This window comes from Dreissena polymorpha, chromosome 7 (genome assembly GCF_020536995.1).
Source record: "Dreissena polymorpha isolate Duluth1 chromosome 7, UMN_Dpol_1.0, whole genome shotgun sequence".
In the NCBI taxonomy this organism is placed as follows: domain Eukaryota; kingdom Metazoa; phylum Mollusca; class Bivalvia; order Myida; family Dreissenidae; genus Dreissena; species Dreissena polymorpha.
In genome coordinates, this window is record NC_068361.1 from 53040002 (window position 1) to 53060559 (window position 20558).

The window sequence follows — 20558 nt, forward strand, 5'->3', positions numbered from 1 at the left end:
AATGATTTTTTTCAGAGAAGTTGATTTTTCGTTACAATTTGATTATTTTTTATTCAAAAAGATGTTTTTACTAATTAATATCATAGCCACACGCTAACCACATGAGGTTTTAAATGGCGCATTGTCGTTAAAACTGATGTTTTGTTCTGTGTTAAATACTATTTTATTTATGTATTTTCATACACGTTTTGATGAGACATACATCGTTTTGTTATTTTCCCTAAAACACTTTTTATTTTGTTATTATAAAATAGTTATTATTTGCATATTTGATTGACCAATACACGTGGACACGATTACCCACGCGATCTGTTAGATCATGTTTATGTTGTACTTGTTTATCTATTTGGTAATTTATTACAAAAATTTAAATACCATAATAATTGTGTATGTTTTCTTTTAAGAACAGAACCGACCATGCAGACAAATGTTTTACTTCTATATATGTACACCTCAACAATATTGTCCTGGTACCTGTGAACTACATTAGCATAAATCATAAGCTTGGACTTTTTTCCATTCGGTTTTGTTCGTGCAAATTTTGCCCGAGTTTAACCTGGTCATAACAGTATGCTTGGTAAAGTAAGCTTGAATAAATTTAAATCGGGTCCAGTACGGAAAAAAATGTATTCAGGGTAACGGTATTATAATATAATGAATAGAAGTCAGAATCGTGCTAATATTGACGCGATATACATTATCCTAAATACATACATTTTTAGACAAAGTAGGATTATTATTCATTGAGCGTAAACTTGATTTCATATTTCATTTTTTTGGATATCACTCAGAAGTTCGTCATTGTAACCGGTACAGGTTCCATCTTCTACAAACCATCCATCACCACCACAGAGAACAACAACTTTAGAATGTGTGGTATTTGTTTAAATCATATATATATATATATGTGGATACCACACATGCTGATAAACAAAAACAAACACGCACTTTGACTTTGAACTAAAACTAAAGGAAACACAATTGACGCTTGCAAATCTGTCAATCATATTAATAAGCCATGCTCTAGGAGAACGGGGCTTAATGCATGTTTTAAGTGCATTAAGCCACATTTTCCTACAGCGAGACTCAAATGCAAGGCCTTTGTATATCTATTATGAAAGAGATGAAAAAGCTATACAAACAATGTGTTTAGTCAACTAAGAAAGCGATATGTACAAATATGGAGTCGAAAAATTAAGCAAATTTGATTCACAATCTGTCAAAAACCTTCACTAGTATCAAAACAAATAGGTTAAATACAATGACAGTATAGTCAAAATGATACAAACCAGCATGAAATATAAGAGCTTTTGAATACAGGGGTATACATGATTTGTCATCACTAAGCAAAAACATAGCTGTATAAATTATTTGCCAATACTTTAAGTTTAAGCAAAAACATAGCTGTATAAATAAGTTGCCAATAGTTTAAGTTTAAGCAAAAACATAGCTGTTTAAATTGGTTACCAATACTTTTAAGTTTAAGCAAAAACATACCTGTTTAAATTAGTTGCCAATACTTTAAGGCTGTATAAATAAGTTACCAATAGTTTAATCAAAAAGCATAGCCGTATAAATTGATTGCCAATCCTTTAAGCTAATGTCCATATTAAGGCAATACTGTGCTAAAATTGCAGAGCATTTAACAAACAGCTATTATATTCTGTCCCAACATTCTTTACACAGAAAGAATACATACATTAATGTACACATTCAATATACTATAGTAAAACAAGACTATTGCCAAGCAATATATGTCCCCTACCGGCTCCATTATTGTCAGAAATTCCACCATTGTCAGGCTAATTTTTTATATATATTTGTTGCCATAGCAACCAGAATTTTTGACGTAGGAACAAAATGAAATGACATGCATAATGTCCATATTGCCATCTATCCATGTTACAAGTTTCATGACATATTAAGAACTTTTAAAGTTATGGCAGGATCCAGAAAACCACCATTTTCAGCAGTATTTGTTGGCATAGCAACCATAATTCTTGACAAAAAAGGAACAAAATGAAACCAGTAGGGGACAAAAAACAGCATGCTGAAACACATGTTCCTGTTATCATTTCCATACATATTCTGGACTTTTTTTTAAAAACTGATATATTAAGTGCTTCTGTATTACATTTGAATAAAAACTGAATAGTTGCTGTCAGTGAAAATAAGCTCAGATCCCATTGACAATAATATCTCACCACAGTGCAGACATACTTCGCACTCATGGCGGGCATATTTTCAGATGTGAGCTCCAAGTAAGATGTCAATCTAGTTTTCTGATCAACTTAATGCCTCATACTTGCTCATTTCCCACACAAATATGAGCATATCCTGAACGTTAATTCTTTAAAGAGTATCTTTTAACTCATTTTCCAAACAAAGACGAGAATGTTCTAGATTTCCCAGTCTTATCCCCACGTAGTATTTTCTGGAAGGTCTCAAGAGAGGGCAGCGTGGCAACGTCACCATACGCTGCCACGGACGGTTTTGAGGCCAGCATTCTGTTCGCTATACGCTTCATGTCTGCAGCAGTGACAGCTCCTATAACAGTTTTACCCATTAACGCCTAGTGGATTCTCCCATCCTTCTAACCGGATCAATTTATTTCCAAAATTAGGGATGTCTAGTATATTTATTTCTATATTTAGAATATTTCTTACAGAAATTCCTTTAAGAAAACAGCGCAGACCCTGATGATCATCATGCGGCGTCTCATCTGGGTCTACGCTGTTTGCAAAGGCCTTTTCTCTAGACGCTAGGCATAAATGGGTTTATAAAATGCAATGAAACATATATTATTAATTGGACACTCATTTTTGTGGATGTTTGTGGATTTGCTAAACCATGAAATCAAATGATTGACAAATGTTTACGTGCAAAGTCATTCATCACACGCTTGAAAGAGAGTTCATATTTGGATTATATCAGTGTTCTCGAGAAGAATTTGAACAGTTATATTTTCAAAGTAGCCAGCGACTAGACAATTAAACAGGTGTATTTGCACCATTTTAATTGATAATTTAGGGAAAGTAGCCGGCATCTAGATTGAATGTAACCGGTGAAGTTGCCAGCTGTTGGTGTTTCTGGAAAACACTGATTATATGGTAATTGTACCGGTAAGATCCCAAAATATGCCCATTCTTATGTTCAGCAATATCTTTTTGTTAATTTAATAGTTCAATCAAGTGACTTGACTGACCTGTAACCTCAGCATTTTGGAACTGCTGCTAGAAATAATCTCAGTAAATCAAATGACATACACACATCCCAATCCAATTGAGATCCACCCCACTACAACAATTTTAACATAATTGAAAACTCTAAATATGTTCTACATGTCAATCAATTTATAAAAGAATCACAACCTTTTTATAACAACAAGTTTATGAGTAGTTGATGCTGAAGTCCTTGATTCAACAAGCATCATTCAACCTTATCTTGAAAAACCTTTGCATATTGATCATCCATATTTCCTATGTCTTTCAGAAACTAAGTTATATTGTTCTCAACACACTGCCAATTTATGTGTCAAAAAGGAGAGAAACTCTTTAAGAATTATTTCTCCCATTTCTAATAACAACCGTATAGTGTATTTTGATATATAATTTGCTTGCCAAAAGAAATAAATGTTTAACCCTTTCCCACTCAGGGGGAAAGTGAAAATGGCTAAGTGCAAACAGCATAAAACCAGAACAGCCTGAGAGTAACTTGCAGTCTGTTCAGGTTTTATGCTGTTTGCTGCTCATCAATACCGGTATGAAAGGTTGGAGATGAAGCCTTAAAAACTTGAATCTAGTAAGAAAGGTCTTTAATTAAATTAAACTTTCTAAGCGACTACATATGCGTAAAATACGTATCAAAGGGGTAAAGGTATAACTGCGGAAAAACTCGACTATGATCACTTACAGCCCTGCAATAGCATGCAGGTGTAACTGTCACATACCAATAGCGTCATAATAATGCTGTGGTGGCTTGCGGTGGCCCGTGGAGAGCACCTGCCGCCCGATGTCCTCAAACTCAGCTGGGCGCTGCTCCAGGTTCATCATCAGCATCGACTGCAGCTGCACCTTGGCACGCTCCAGCTCTTCCTGATAATTCCATGAACATGTTTTTTTTTTGTAAATAGTATTTTAAAGTCAATAAAAGCTTTTGCTCCCCTTGGGTACCTGATTTTGATCCCAGGGGTGTGATTTGATTGGTAAAGTACCATTTTACAATGGTACATTTCAAATACCGTTATTAAACCATAAAGCTTTGTTTTTTTAAGAGAAGAAATTTGTTACATCTTTTTTGCTTATAAAAAAATCAGTATAAACAAGACTATTGCCAAGCAATATATGTCCCCTACCGGCTCCACCATTGTCAGAATTTTTATATATATATTTGTTGCCATAGCAACCAGAATTTTTGACGTAGGAGCAAAATGAAATGACGTGCATAATCTACATATTGCAATCTGTCAATGTTTCAAGTTTCATGAAAAAATTCAAAGCTGAGGGCTAAGTGGTTTCAGATCAGATTTTAAAAAGTCATTTGCTCTATAGTTTATATAAAACATTTATAGGTAAGTATTGAATACAGATTTGTCCATTAGTGTTAAATACAGATCAGTTTATTAGTGTTGAATACAGATAAGTTTATAAGTGCTGAATACAGATAAGTTTGTGTTGAATACGAATAAGTTTATTAGTGTTGAATACAGATAATTTTATTAGTGTTGAATACAGATAATTTTATTAGTGTTGAGATAAGTTTATGATTGTTGAACAAATAAGTTTATTAGTGTTGAATACAGATAAGTTTATGAGTGTTGAATACAGATAAGTTTATTAGTGCTGAATACATATAAGTTTATTAGTGTTGAATACAGATAAGTTTATTAGTGTTGAATACAGATAAGATTATTAGCGTTGAATACAGATAAGTTTATTTGTGTGGAGTACATATAAGTTTATGAGTGTTGAATACAAATAAGTTTATGAGTGTTGAATACAGAAAAGTCGATAAGCGTTGAATACAGATAAGTTTATGAGTGTTGAACACAGATAAGTCTATTAGTGTTTAAAACAGATAAGTTTATTTAGCATGGGTTAGAGAACCTACACCACAACCATGTCTTCATTTTGTAAGAGACCGAAAGAACACATGTAGTAAACTCAGTAATGCTGGTATGATGATAAAATAGTTTCCTGTTCAACCATAATTATTAAATTAGAAGATGCTTATAATTGTTGACTTTGAAAGACTTTTACATACCAACTATTTGACATAGTCTTCAGATCGCCTGTTTCATACAAAACTGGACAAGCATGCCATGTAAATACGCATTAATGTCTGCACATACAAACTACTACAAGCAACATCATCTTAAGTTGATGTAAACTCTTTCATGTGTTACTACTAAAACATCAACATTCTGAATCCACAAAAACTAGTTTAAATCCTACATTTTAATTAATGCCACTGTTCACAGACAATGGCGTTATAATATAAATGTAATCTAGTCCCATAAATAGTTTGTCTTTAACAGACAAAAATGCTTGACTTACTCGATTCATTTTGCCGGCAGTGTTTACCAGCTCTCCACCAATCACCTGCGCAAGATCATGGATCTGACAACAAAGGAAACAAAAACTCCAATCTATGATATCACATCACATGAGCCTTGTTCTGGGAAAACTGGGCTTAATGCATGCTAGGTAAGTGTCATCGCAGATTATACGGTGCAGTCTGACAGACAAATCAGGGACAACACTTTCCACTTTTATGGAATTTTTTGTTTAAAGGAAATTTCTTGTAACGGAAAATCCAGTTGCACCGGCAAGTATTGTCCTGATTATCCTGTGCGGACTGCACAGGCTAATCTGGGTGACACTTAATGCACATTAAGCCTAGTTTTCGCAGACTGAGACTCACTGGACAGACGGTAGGGAAAGATGAAGTATAACATGCAAATTCGTTGAATTGATATCCCCCGCCAATATGCTTCTGGACACAAAAGTGTTATATTTGACACTCAAAAAAAGCATTTTTTCAAGATACACAGGGCCATAACTACGTAATAAACAGATGGTGTACAATGCCATTTGGCATGCATCATCCTCTTATTCATATATATATACTCAAACCAAGTTTCAATGAAATCAGCCAAAGCACTTCCAAGGTACGGCTCCAGACACAAAAGTGCCAGACGGACGGAAAGACGAAAACGGAAAGACGGATGGACTGACAACGCCAAAATAGGCAGGAGATAACAAGGTATACACTGCTCAGACGGTACATATTGTATTGAAAGCTGTATGCATATTAAGACACTATCACATCCATTTCCTGGGTTGAACCAGTACTTGGTGTGGATTGAAATAAGAAACATAAAAGAAGAGACCAAAAAGTCAAAAGATTAATAGTGCATTTGCAAAAAGAGCGAATTTAAGCTGTAACTTAAAATGTTTACAGCCAATATTTTTTTTTAAGTGTTCTCTCTTACCTTTGAAGGATGTGAGCTACCGTACACGTAGAACAGGCCAGTGTCATCAAACACCTGATTGAAAGCTGTCGCATTCTCTATCCAGTGATGCCTGCAAATAAACAGTTTGAAGCATAAGGTTGTTTTTTCCTAATCTGCACTGGGTTTATGACGTAGATGTACTTTGTAAACTCATAGCATTACGACTGTCCAATTAATTGAACACTAATGCATGTCATGCATTAAGTAATACCAACCACAGTTGAAACGCGATTGCCTGAACTCGCTTGGCCCGAATTTCCGTTTGGCTCAAACTCTCCTCACACCTTGGACACACCTTTCTGATTAACTTTTATCAACAACATTAACCCATTTATGCCTAGTGGGCTCTCCCATCTTTCTAAATTGGATCAATTTATTTCCAAAATTAGGGATGTCTAGTATATTTATTTCTATATTTAGAATATTTCTTACAGAAATTCCTTTAAGCAAACAGCGCAGACCCTGATGAGACGCCGCATCATGCAGCGTCTGATCTGGGTCTACGCTGTTTGCAAAGGCCTTTTTTCTAAACGCAAGGCATAAATGCATTAAGATTTGAGACTGGAGGAACCTGACATGTCCACCTAAGTAACCAACAGATACAAACATTTGACTGCCAAACTACCTATTGCGCACGTTGAGATACAAACATTTGACTGCCAAACTACCTATTGAGTACGTTGAGATACAAACATTTGACTGCCAAACTACCTATTGAGCACGTTGAGATACAAACATTTGACTGCCAAACTACCTTTGAGCACGTTAAGATACAAACGTTTGACTGCCAAACTACCTATTGCGCATGTTGAGATAAAAACATTTGACTGCCAAACTACCTATTGAGCACGTTCAGATTTAAACATTTGACTGCCAAACTACCTATTGTGCACGTTGAGATACAAACATTTGACTGCCAAACTACCTATTGAGTACGTTGAGATACAAACATTTGACTGCCAAACTACCTATTGAGTACGTTGAGATACAGTCTGGAGTACATCCCCTTGCCTGGGCCGCCCGCGGAGAAGGATCCCCCGCCGCCCAGCAGCATGTTCAGGACGCAGAACGGAACAAAGTCTGCGTCATTAGGCGAGCAGCTCTCCAACCCGATCACCAGGTGAGCTAGATCCGGCATTTCTGACGCCGACAGGTTCAGCTGTGAGAGGTCCGCTTGCTCCTGGGTACAAGGAATTGAGAAATGTTAACCCTTTACCACTTAGATACGATTTAAACCCTTTACCACTTAGAAACGAATTTAACCCTTTACCACTTAAAAACATATTTAACCCTTTACCACTTAGATACGTATTTTGACGCATTTGCAGTCCATTGGGTACTTAAATTTAATTAAAGACCTTTCTTACTAGATTCAAGTTTTGAAAGGCTTCATTTCCAACCCTTAGATACTGATGAGCAGCAAACAGCATAAAACCTGAACAGACTGAGACTTACTCGCAGGCTGTTCTGGTATTATACTGTTTGCAAATAGACGTTTTCACTTTGCTTCCGAGTGGGAAAGGGTTAAACTGGCTTTCAGCTTGCCATTCTTAACACTTGCCAGCTCAGATACACACTTTGACACATCTGTAGTCCCTAATGATATCTAATTCAATTTAAGACCTTTTTTATACCTGATTTAAGTTTTAAAGGCTTCATTTCCAACCATAAGATATTGACCAGCAATGAACAGCATAAAACCTGGACAGCATGCAAGTTACTTGCAGGTTGTTCTGGTTAAATGCTGGTTCAATAGCCATTTTCACTTTGCTTCTGAGTGGGAACGGGTTAAAGTGTGGACAAAACTAAACTGATGTCTATATATTCAGTGGGACTTGTTTGGCAACACCATTTTATACAACAAATATTGTCTCCAATTCCTTTCAAATTTTTATCATAATAAAGCATTGAAAAAAGAAATTTAGCTTGGAGTGGCACTTTGTCTGTAGTTCTTTGTAAAAAGAAGTAACTCTGAATGGTTGGTTGATATATTTTGGATAGGTAATTACTACCTATCAATAAACCTGTTCATAACACAATTCTGTTGTATATCTTCGACAGTTACACATTTAAATGAGCATATTTAAATATATATTGATCTTTCCTCAGTTTCCATTTCGCGACCGTAATTCGTACATTGTTTATATAAGTTTGTAAGCTTGTTTATTTAAGGAAAACTGCCACTGGAACCATTTTGGAACTAATCTAAGTAATCATCTGTACACATGTTCTGACCAAGTTTCATGAAGATTGGAAAATAAATGTGGCCATTTATAGTGGTAAAAAGGTAAAAGTTTAGGACGCATAATGGATGACGCACGACAGACAAATGGCAATCACAAAAGCCATATAAATACTGTGTAAAAAATTGCACAATAAACATGTCCAACCACCTACTGTAACGATTCCACCAGTGTATTGCGCAATGGAGTTGTCCCTCCCTTTGTCCGCCTCATACAGGCTAGGATTCTCTACCCATATTGGCTTCTTCTCCACAAAATGTTTGCGGACCTTGAACAAGCAGATACAGATCTTGGATATAGATTGTATTATTCACACCAAGACAACATACTGCAGATGAAGTGACATCACTTTGGCAAATATACACAAGCAGATGTACAGTTTTCACAATGACTTTTTACAAAGTACTAATACGCCCTCATTCAATTACTTGGTTTGTTTGTTAAATTTTTGCTGTTTTAATAAGTATGTCATATCATGGCAGTAAGTTCATCAACTGGAACTGTCCAGGGTGAGCTGATGTACCAGTACTAAGTGCACATACATATAGCAGTTAATGAAAACTGCCCTACTGGAGTATGAGATAAGGAGAGAATGCTGCAGACAGGATTCTAGGACCAATCTCACACAAGATCTTACCAGGGATGGATTCCCTGGTTTGTAGTCCAGTGGCCTATCAACTGAGCCAGCCAGCCCAGTTTCCACTATTCATTAACACTATGAAGAAAATCTTAATCGCTATGATATAAAGAAGCAACATTTATTTTGCGTAATTAGAGGATAATCAGACTTAATTGCTGGTACCACTTGCAGCTTAATTTAAAGGTTTCACAATTGCCTGTTCTCACCAATCCATTCGTTAGAGCTCGAAATGAAGATTGGAAAAGAAACAAATACGGTTTGATTGCAATTATGCTTTATGGCAATTATAAACAAGGGCTGTTTGTAAAACATGCATGCCCCCCATATGTGCTGTCAGTTGTAGTGGAGCCATTGTGTGAAAACGTTTTGTGTCACTGTGACCTTGACTTTTGACCTAGTGACCTGAAAATCAATAAGGGTCATCTGCCAGTCATGATCAATGTGCGTGCATCATCCTCTTATCCATATATATACTCATACCAAGTTTCAATGAAATCCGCCAAAGCATTTCCAAGATATGTATATACTCATACCAAGTTTCAATGAAATCCGCAAAAGCTCTTCTAAGTTATCATCCGGAAACCATTTTACTGTTTCGAGTCACTGTGACCTTGACCTTTGACCTAGTGACCTGAAAATCAATAGGGGTCATCTGCCAGTCATGATCAATGTACCTATGAAGTATCACGATCCTAGGTTTAAGCGTTCTTGAGTTATCATCCGGAAACCATTTTACTGTGTCGAGTCACCGTGACCTTGACCTTTAACCTAGTGACCTGAAAATCAATAGGGGTCATCTGCGAGTCATGATCAATGTACCTATGAAGTTTCATGATCCTAGGCGTAAGCGTTCTTGAGTTATCATCTGGAAACCATTTTTCAGTGTCGAGTCACCGTGACCTTTGACCTTGTGACCTAAAAATCAATAGGGGTCATCTGCCAGTCATGATCAATCTACCTATGAAGTTTCATGATCCTAGGCCTAAGCGTTCTTGAGTTATCATCTGGAAACCATTTTACTATTTCGAGTCACTGTGACCTTGACTTTGACATAGTGACCTGAAAATCAATAGGGGTCATCTGCCAGTCATGATCAATGTACCTATGAAGTTTCATGATCCTAGGCGTAAGCGTTCTTGAGTTACCATCTGGAAACCATTTTTCTGTGTTGAGTCACCGTGACCTTGACCTTTCTTTTTCATCAGACCAGGTTGTGTCTACGATTCTATCAACCAATAGACACATGTCCATGGTGCACCCGATATTGGTCAATTTACTTCCTATATAAGTGTCGTGCAAAAGTTAGAAATCAATAAAATCTATAATATGCAATTCTAAAATTTACAGCACTGTCCTAAAGTAGCAACATCTTGTGAAGATGTTCCGTATTTCAGATTCATATGTCCAGCAATGACATGGATGAAAATGGGTAAAGTAATATGCCAAGAATAAATAAGCCACCTTGATTTTGATTAAATTGATTTTTATGTAAAAATGGGCTAAGACATGCGCAGATAAATTGATGTTTTTGTGTAATAAAGCAAATTGTTAAGAAACGTTAATTTCAAAATACCAAATCTTTCTTTTTTGTCACTATAATTAAACTTTGGGTTATTGATTTTACAACTTTACTTCCGGGACTGGCTTGGTGAATGCGAGACTAGGTAACGTTTGTAAATCAGGCTTGACAAATATGAAACATAACGATTGACTGAATCTGAGCTTGAACAGTGGTGCCTCTTATATGGGAAAACTGAGCTTAATGCATGAGAGCAAAGTTCTTATAGGCTAATCAGGAAAAAACATCACGGACATCACAGGCTAATCTGGGATGACACTTTCCGCACGTGCTTTAAGCCCAGTTTTCCCAGAACAAGGCTCATTATATTGTTAGACTACCATCCTTACCAGGTCTACCAGAGACTGGTGATCTGTCCCAACGGCAGCCACAACCATCCGTGACGGGTCATAGAAGCTGTTGAGATACGTGTAGAGGGTCCGTGGAGTTATACGATCAATGTTCTCCTTGGGGCACAGCTTCGGCAGGCCCGCTGTGTTGTTCCTGTATGCTGCCTGGAGAATTAATATTGAATATTAGGATATTGTTGAATACAAATAAGTTTTTTGTTGTTGAAAAACTTCAAAAACTTGTACATTGAGCCTAGCCTATTGGTTCACATTTGCATGCCAAACAAATAACGTGTATTTGACGCTTACCTATTTATCCAATTTGTTCTTCATTTTCAGTCTTCCTTTGGAAAGCAAACAATGAAAATGTCTGACCTTGTCAGACAAATGCTAAACATGAAGTCGTAAAAAAATCAATAATTATCCCCCGCCATAGGCGCAGCGATATTGTTTTGGCGTTGTCCATCCGTCCGTCTTTCCGTCCGGAGCCATATCTTGGAAGTGCTTTCTCAGATTTCATTGAAACTTGGTATGAGTATATATGGATAACAGGATGATGCACGCCAAATTGCATTGTACACCATCCGTTAATAACGGAGTTATGGCCCTTTTTATCTTGAAAAAATGCTTTTTTTGTGTGTCCGGAGCCATATCTTGGAAGAGCTTTGGCAGATTTCAATGAAACTTGGTATGAGTATATATATATATATATATATATATATATATATATATATATATATATATATATATATATAAAAGATGATGCACGCCAACTGGCATTGTACACCATCTGTTAATAACGGCCCTTTGTATCTAGAAAAAATGCTTTTTTTAGTGTCAAATATAACATTTTTGTGTCCAGAAGCATATTGGCGGGGGATTTAAATCACAGGTGAAGGGCGCGTGGCCAAGTCACTTTAACACTATCAATTTGTCATAAAACAACATTTTTTATCATATTGACCAAAAAAAAAAAAAAATTTTTTTTTCCTGATATGTTAAATATTATTATTTTTTATTTTTTTGGTCAATATGATAAAAAATGTTGTTTTATGACAAATTGATAGTGTTAAAGTGACTTGGCCACGCGCCCTTCACCTGTGATTTAAATTCAACGAATTTGCTTGTTTTTTGTGCATTACAGCTTTATCCAATACAAAGGTGAAATATATGAATATTTAATCCTCATGGGGTTGTAATGACAATGCATATCCGATATGAAAAACATTTCTAATTGTTAATAGCATTTAGAAAGCATACCAATTGAATTAAACGGAACAATGGCCTCAATGGTAAACTTGTGTAAAAAAACAATCCCAATACTGTAAATGAAACGACTCACTGAATAAAATGTAATATAATCTAAGATTTTTGGATGGGAAATAATGACATGCAACTGCAAAATCACAACCTTCCTTCACAGAGTTGTTGTTTGAGCAGAGACTTAAAAAATTGAAGATATCACATTTATGAGAATCCCTTGAGTTTTGCTTTATTAAAAATCTTTTATATTGATACATGTATGGTAGAGCACGACATAGAAAAGTTAAGCAGATCCCACCGTTCTCTAGCAATTCTGTCAAGTGTGTACCAAATTTCCATAGAGGATATGCATTGAGTTTGGTGAATGATAGAGATTTATATCAGCAGCCTTTGTAAAAAAAAGTTTCTTGAAATGCCAACTGAGCTGGCAAAGGTTGAAACTATTCTATCCCAACATGGAGAAGTAAAATAGATTACAATCTGTTCGCAACCTTCCGCTCTCCTCAGTAGGTTATTTATACTTACAGCAAAGACCATTTCATTCATGAGAACATCAGGGGTTAACACCATCCTCAGCGATTGTAACTCGAACTCCACCGCCTGTCTCACTCTCTCAAGCTGCAAAGAGATGATCTCTACTTCATAATAAACTAGAATTTGTAACATTATTGACAAAGAATACACTTTAATGGCCCATGTTCATGTAGTGATATGCAGCGAAAGGGGCAGAACTTTTGTAACTTTTTGACTTAGAATGGTAAAAATAGCACTTCACAACTTTATATCAAAACTTTGAATGTCTGAAAGTTTGCATGTGGCACATTGAAAAGTGAAAGAGAATGGCTTTGGACAAGTCCACAAAAACCTCTTTTTACTTCATAACAATGTGTCATAATTAATAAATCACAAGGGTTGTGAACTCACTTTGCAGTAATAGCTGTTTAAAAAGATATGTAACATAACACTATTCTTTTTTTACGCATTGCTACACAACACAAATATATTACTTTGCTATAAATGCTACTTATTTTACCCTCAATATTGGTTTAGTGGAAACTCGAACTTTGTGATTTTTTGTCCAAATTTAGTCAAATTTTGTCAAAATATGGTAAACATATATACCTTTTGAGCTCTTGAACAGGGCCAAATTTTGGCAAAAATTAAGCCTAAAAAAGTCACTGTAGTACAAAAACATAATTAAAAACTCACATCCTTTTCTTCTATTATTGGTCTGTTCACAGTTTCTGAGAGAATCCTTAGGGCTGTGGATATGCCTGTGACATCCACTGTGGTGGCATAAATAGAAACATCCCTGAAAACAGAGGAAAATATCAGTCAGAGATGACAGACGGACAGACGTGTGATATGAGACAGACTGTGGGTAGGCCTCTGACAAAAACTGTGGTGGTGTTAAAACCAGCATCCCTGAAAACATTCGAAAAATAAGTGCACAGCTTTTTTTTACCGTTACTTGCTATGACCTTTTTGCCCTCACTTTTCCCTAGAAAGAGAATCATATTTGGCATTTTCCCTAGAAAGAGAATCATATTTGGCATTTTCCCTAGAAAGAGAATCATATCTGGATATTCCCTAGAAAGAGAATCATATTTGGCATTTTCCCTAGAAAGAGTATTTGGTATTTTGGGGCAAAATTGACATGTCTAAAGAATGTTCATACATTGAATATAACCATACAAAAAGAAACATTTACAACTTAATAACATAAGGAACAGTGCAAGTACATTGAAAGTACTTTTTCAGACAAATGTGTGTCAGCAGACAGATGGCATGACAAATGAACAGACGTCTGCGGTCACTGCAGCACACTCACTATCCAATATACATTTACATACAGACATTTATCATACAGGGCTAAAACATGTGTCACTATTGTAGCATAGAGTGTCTTGAGCATAACAAGGTGAATAAGATTATATTTCAAAACGGCTTTTTTATTTAATAATTATATGCCAAAATAAGCAAATGATTAAATATTAACTTACTTTGATCAACTCTATTTGGATTGTTGCCATAAAACCCAATAAAATAACAATATTTGAGATAGAGCTTTCAAAGAAAGATACAATTGGCTTTAAAAAATGACGAATCCAGGTTTCATTATAACAAGTAAAATACATTCGTTTCATAACTATTTTTTAAAAATGTTCTATTTTTATTTAACAGGCAACATACCTTTGACCTACTGTAAAACAATCTGCATAATCCAACAATTGCCAGTTGTAAGTGTACCAAGTTTTCTCCAAGTATCTTAGCACTGTATTTTAGAAATTGCATACAAGTTTTAGCATGAACGGACTGAAGGTCATATGGAGGGAAAACCAAATCCACGTGTATAAAACACCGGTTGGGGACTAATGGCACTTCCCATGAGTCCTGATCTTGCAAAGGGAACTTAATGCATATGCCTAAAGTATCGTCCCAAACTAGCCTGTGCAGTCAACACACGCTAATTATCAACTGCGCATATTGCACAGGCTTATCTGGGACGACACTTTACGCACATGCATCAAGCCCAGTTTTCACAGAGCGAGGCTCCAACATATGTACCTGGTGGTCTGGCAGTCCATGATACCTCCCACCTGTTCCAGCGCCTGGGCCACAGCATCTCGACTGGAAAACTCTGAGCTCCTCTGGAATTCACATGGCGTATTCACTGGATTATCAACTTAGCATAGTCATCATTACATAACAAGGCAAACATGCTGGCCATAATGCTTTGTACTGCCATTTCAAGTTTATCAATTTGTCATATACCAGCAGTGGTTCCTTTAGTCTATTTATATTTCTTATACTAAAAATAGCAATTTTTTGTCATTTGTCATTATACAACCAGGGTGTATTACACTTGTTTTTAAGATGTGGTGTGATATTTGAGGTCAGGCTGGGGGATAATACTGTAGCACGGTGAAGCAATATGTTTTTTTCCTATACATCTTCCCATTCAACTGATTCTACAACTAACCACTGTAACCAGTCGATAGAAATCCATTAATCATCCATCAGTTGTTTTTCCAACCTATGGCAGTAAATGGATTGGATTTTGCGAACATCTGAATTGTTAACCACTGAAATATAAACCCATTTACAAGTATCTCCTGTTAAATTAAAATGTTCACTGATGGTGGAATGTGCAACTTGTGAATGCAAAAAAACATTTTTATTCCAGTTATGTTAGTTTTGTATTCAACTCTTAAATGTGCTCAACATTAAATGAGCAGAAAGCTTTAATATACCAACTATGATATCTTACCTGAAAAGCAAGTTTTTCTAAGAAATGGTTTATTCCACTAGGATAGTTCACCTCAAATCTGGAACCTGATTCAATAAGAACTGGAAGAAGAAGGACACTTTTTGTCACACTTTTCTCCTTAATAATTGAAGGGACACAAGTTTTATTTTAACACTGATAATGATACAAATGTTAAACAAGTTGTTTAAACATGTCATAGTTTTACTTGACTTAAGTATGTATTGGTCTGTATATGAACTTTTGTTTTACTTGTTCTCGACTTTAGGCAAGTGCATTTTTTCAATGACTGTATGTTATGTGCTAAGATACTTGTTCTCGACTTTAGGCAAGTGCATTTTTTCAATGACTGTATGTTATGTGCTAAGATACACATCATGGGTCGTTTACATACAGTACTGAGTATTTATGTACTTTATTATATGTATTCATATTCAAACTTTACTGACAAACCTCCTAAGGTGCAGGATGTCCCAAACTTTTCTAACGATGCTACTCTTAGTCCATTTTCTAGGGTTGTAATCTGATTTAATAGAACATTCATTTCAATGATTTATATGCAATACTCTTAATGATAAATATGCTTATAAATATGCTCATGTAAGCAACTTTAAAATAATGTTTAAACTTTGAGACATTTGATCATCCGATAACATCTGCAGCTTACCAGTTACTCAAGGCGATAAAAATACATGTATGATGCTTGTTAACAATGAAAGGAAAGCTTTTTACACAAATCAGTTCATCAGATAAAATCATAGAAAAAACCTTGAAATTAGCAAATAAGCATAAGCAGATATACCTGTGTTTCATGATTAACACTTTCTTTCGTTGCATATTTTGGCGGCACGAAATTTGGAAGAGGCTGGCTTAAAGGAACTCTATTATCTGACAGTGTTGTCTTTGTGGAGCTAAAACTTTTACATCCGAGTCTCCTGCAATGATAAAACTTTCATCATGCCAATAGTGAATATGTATTGTTGATTCAGTAGCTCATTTTAATGTATTGGGACTCACTGAAAGATAATGGTGTTAAAGTGTTACCCAACCACCAACATGGTTCAGTACTGCAGTCAGAAGCATATAACATTCATCCTCATAAGCAAGAAATGTGGGTAGCCACTTGTAAATCTTGCAGTGTACCTTATTTAAGAGCATGGTTTGATTAACAGTCTAAGTATACCTATGATTTTGTGTGATTTAAGTTCCTAGGCATGGTAACTAATGGAAAACTTTGAGAACAGGGTCTGTGTTCATCAACAAAATATTAGACTTATGTACACAAGAATTATCAAATGGGAAAAGGTAACCTAGCACTGGCAATAAATATGGGGCTCATTTACAGGTCAGATTTGGAATCTCTGCTGTAAAATGAGATTTTAAGTGAATTTTTAATTTAAAACAAATATTTGAAACAAAATATGAATTTGATTTAATGTTGAATTGCTTAAAATTAACAAGGAAGTAAAAAGATTCTGAAAATTACAGGTTTGTTACAATTGAAGTTTATTTGATACATAGGGACCAATCACAAAAAAAATAAAAAATCATATGATATATAATATATCATATCATTTTTTTTGTGACAGGTCCCTATGATTTGATACACCTGTTCAGGAAAAAAAAATAATTAAAAGCACCATCATTATCAACAATCAATGAGAAATAAGAAATTGTAGGTCACAAATTGTACACTTAATATTTCTTTTTGTTTAAAACAAGTGAAGAGTTCAGGGCTCGAATTTAACTTTTTTTTTCTACTTGCAAAACATTGCGAGCAGCTTTAATACCAACTCGCAAAATCAAAAACATTATCGCAAATTTTGCTGGAAACATAATTTAATTTCTTTTTTTTTTTATTCAACAGTCAACTTTGCTTTATCTTTCGTATTGTTATTTCCATCTGTGGGCAAATAGAAACTAGTTATTTTTCGCTTCGACGCCATGTCTGTTCAAGTTCAATGAACACATGTAAATTAGTCAGGACTCGACACTAACGGTGGTCCGTTGACCTGGGGTCAGTAAAAAATAGGGAGGACCAGTGAAACAAGAAATTTGGTTGATCCGTCGGACCAGTTATATTGTGAAATACTGGTGGAAAGCCGTTTTCATCAATAAAAGAAGTTTATATGTTCATAATGAACCGATAATTTCATCATTATTTAATGGGCCGACTCGAGACCGGGATGAAAAATAGCAACATATTGGAAACTCCAATTTTTCTAGATGCCCGGATGACAAAAACCTGTTGTCGGATCAAAAAATCGATTTACATTCCGCAAATGTCTCCGGACTTCGCCGTGATCTATCCCAAATTAACATAAAATTCGAAGCGTTCGGATTTAGAAATTAACAAAATGGTATTTACTATTTTGAAAAAGCAGCAATGATCAACATTTTATCGATCTTAGGACCATCAGAATATACTTTGTTTACGGTGTGAATTTACACTGGACAGCGCCGAATAATGTTTTGATATTGCCGGAGAGTAAACGTGCGTATTTTCAAGATAGCAAGTTTTCACGATGTGGAATTTCATTCCGGGGGTGATTGAACCTGTTACCTCCGCCTAAAAACCCTAAAACTAATGAAGAGAAGCTTGAAGTACAGCAAATATGAAAAGGACGAAAGATAGTTCAGTAGATAGTATAGTTTTCTTTTTATAAATGCACAATACATTGTGGATAGTCCGGAAAGTTATTTGAAATTTAGGTAAAATAACATAGATATTGTCGGACCATTTAAAATCTTGGACGACCAGTAATTTCTGAAAGCTGGTGGTCCATTGGGTCAGTAGGTAAAAAAGTAAGTGTCAAGCCCTGTTAGTCGACTGTTTAACGTTCTTTGTACCAATACCATCCTGGTATCTGTACTATAAGTATACTAGTCTATATACAAGGTGCGCGCTTCCGCATACGGGTATGAGGATGTTTTATGACCTATGGTTTAGCGTTCAGGACGTCAAATGCATTTAGCAATATTACTTTTTTTTTTCACTATTTCTTTACTCGCAAAAAATTACTAGTGGCTTAAAACTTAACTTGCAATTGGTATTTTTCACTCACATTTTGCGAGTGTGCGAGTGTTAATTTCGAGCCCTGGAGTTGATTGAACGCTGAACAGAAAACACTTATCCTTTAAGTTGACACAAAATATACATAAAACTAAGATCTATGACGCAAATGTACCATTTCTCCCAAAGATGTTACCAATTCTACCTAATTTGGCTTTAGGGAGAAGTCAATTTTCCCTAAATTTTGAGCCTAGCTAGACACCTGTATTATGTAGAGTATTTTTCATAAAAATCCCTATGGTTAAGTTGTGCAGTCAGAAAATATAAACAGCGACATTTAATCAACTGTTACGGAAGTCAGGCGTTTTTAAGTTCAAAATATAGGCGTTTCATGAAGCATTTCTGGGGTTTAAAAATCTGCAATATTTTACAGATAATAAAATACATTAAAGTTAAAATCCCAGCTTGCATCATGCGCAATATCACTACATCGCGAAAATACATAATAATCAAGTTTATTTCTTATGAAATACACAGTTTGAATTGATTATGCTGCACAAAGTATAAAACTGAGAAAAGCAATATAATACAGCTTTTATATAGTGCTGACAAATAATAAAAACATATAAACCTTGCAGGCTTTCTGCAACCTTGACTAACAAATTTCCTGACAATGGACGTCGCCATTTTTACACTGTTGTATGCGGTTACAAACAACTAACAGCAATTAATCACAGTGGTCGTTCCTTCAAGACCTACCACAATTTTTCAAGCAGGATCGCTCTTACTTTCAATATTGAAATGATAACATTTAACCACGAGCATTAGGCTGCAGGTATCTTATATGTATGAATTTCGAAGGTTATGGGGTCCTGCCGCGTCTGGTGCTGCATTATGTGAGGACCAGTTGGGAAAAAATAAGATGTTTGTAAAGCTGCCCAGTTAGCACAGTGGTTTGTACACCCGCCACTCAGCTGGGTGTCCGGCTTTAATTACCACACTTTTAGGCTTGGTTTGTGGTCACCAATCCGGAAATGCGTTTTTTATGAGTACTCATATTTCACAAAAAGCAAAGGAAAATCAGGAACAGAATTCCCGCTGTTATGGAATTTAGCTTTTAAAGGGGTTCTCTTTTTATATTTATATCCAGTGTAAGCAGAAAGTGTTGTGCATTAAACCCAGTTTTCCCAGAACGAGGCTCATAGCTGCATCCACATTCGACCGTCATGGAGTCCACTCATTCTGCGTACTGATACATTAAATATTTGATTGAACTGGTAAAAAGCTTACATTTAATTAAATCATTTTCTGTCTAGAACTATAACAGAGCAATCCAGTGAGCGCATTTAAGACAAACGGATACAACTGTTCAAGCAGTTCAAGTTTAACTTTAACAAGAAATATCATTAAAAAAGATATACGGCGTTGATTGTGGTTGTGGTTGATGAAAGATAAAGAGTTATATCAATGAGACAGTAAATGCCTCTTTCTGAACAGTTCTTAGCAGAATCACATGCAAATCAATTACGTTGCGCCAGAGTTCGTGGTTTATTTCGCATTCAATATTAGATATTATTAACCATATATCTATAGATATAGAACAGAAATACACAAGGAGAATGGAATTTAAATGAAAATAAACGAGAAAATATATGGCTCTCACACACATCAACCGTACATATTTGAAATATTAATAAGCGCGTTCTTCG

The 20558-nt window shown here is 35.5% G+C and overlaps 1 protein-coding gene across 1 annotated transcript; it reads right to left on the minus strand.

Moving 5' to 3' along the window:
• Positions 1-863: 863 nt before the first annotated feature.
• LOC127838208 (mitochondrial-processing peptidase subunit alpha-like) lies at positions 864-19558 on the minus strand. Its single transcript, XM_052365799.1, has 14 exons — positions 19481-19558; positions 16639-16771; positions 16290-16359; positions 15840-15919; positions 15137-15219; positions 13778-13880; positions 13094-13186; positions 11306-11470; positions 8912-9025; positions 7483-7694; positions 6494-6584; positions 5556-5618; positions 3950-4094; positions 864-2547 (listed from the first exon to the last, which is right to left on the minus strand). The coding sequence occupies exons 1-14, from the start codon at positions 19534-19536 to the stop codon at positions 2372-2374; spliced, it is 1584 nt and encodes a 527-aa protein (XP_052221759.1). The 5' UTR covers positions 19537-19558; the 3' UTR covers positions 864-2371.
• Between the last annotated feature and the right edge of the window lie 1000 nt (positions 19559-20558).

What these genes read in the sequence shown, in the direction of transcription:
- LOC127838208 (XM_052365799.1), bottom strand. Translation starts at nt 19,536, where the DNA reads ATGGCGACGTCCATTGTCAGGAAATTTGTTAGTCAAGGTTGCAGAAAG. An exon ending in GTGTTAATCATGAAACACAG is followed by an intron (nt 16,360 to 16,638) that starts GTATATCTGCTT and finishes CTATTAAATCAG; the next exon opens with ATTACAACCCTAGAAAATGG. An exon ending in GACATCCTGCACCTTAGGAG is followed by an intron (nt 15,920 to 16,289) that starts GTTTGTCAGTAA and finishes TTCTTCTTCCAG; the next exon opens with TTCTTATTGAATCAGGTTCC.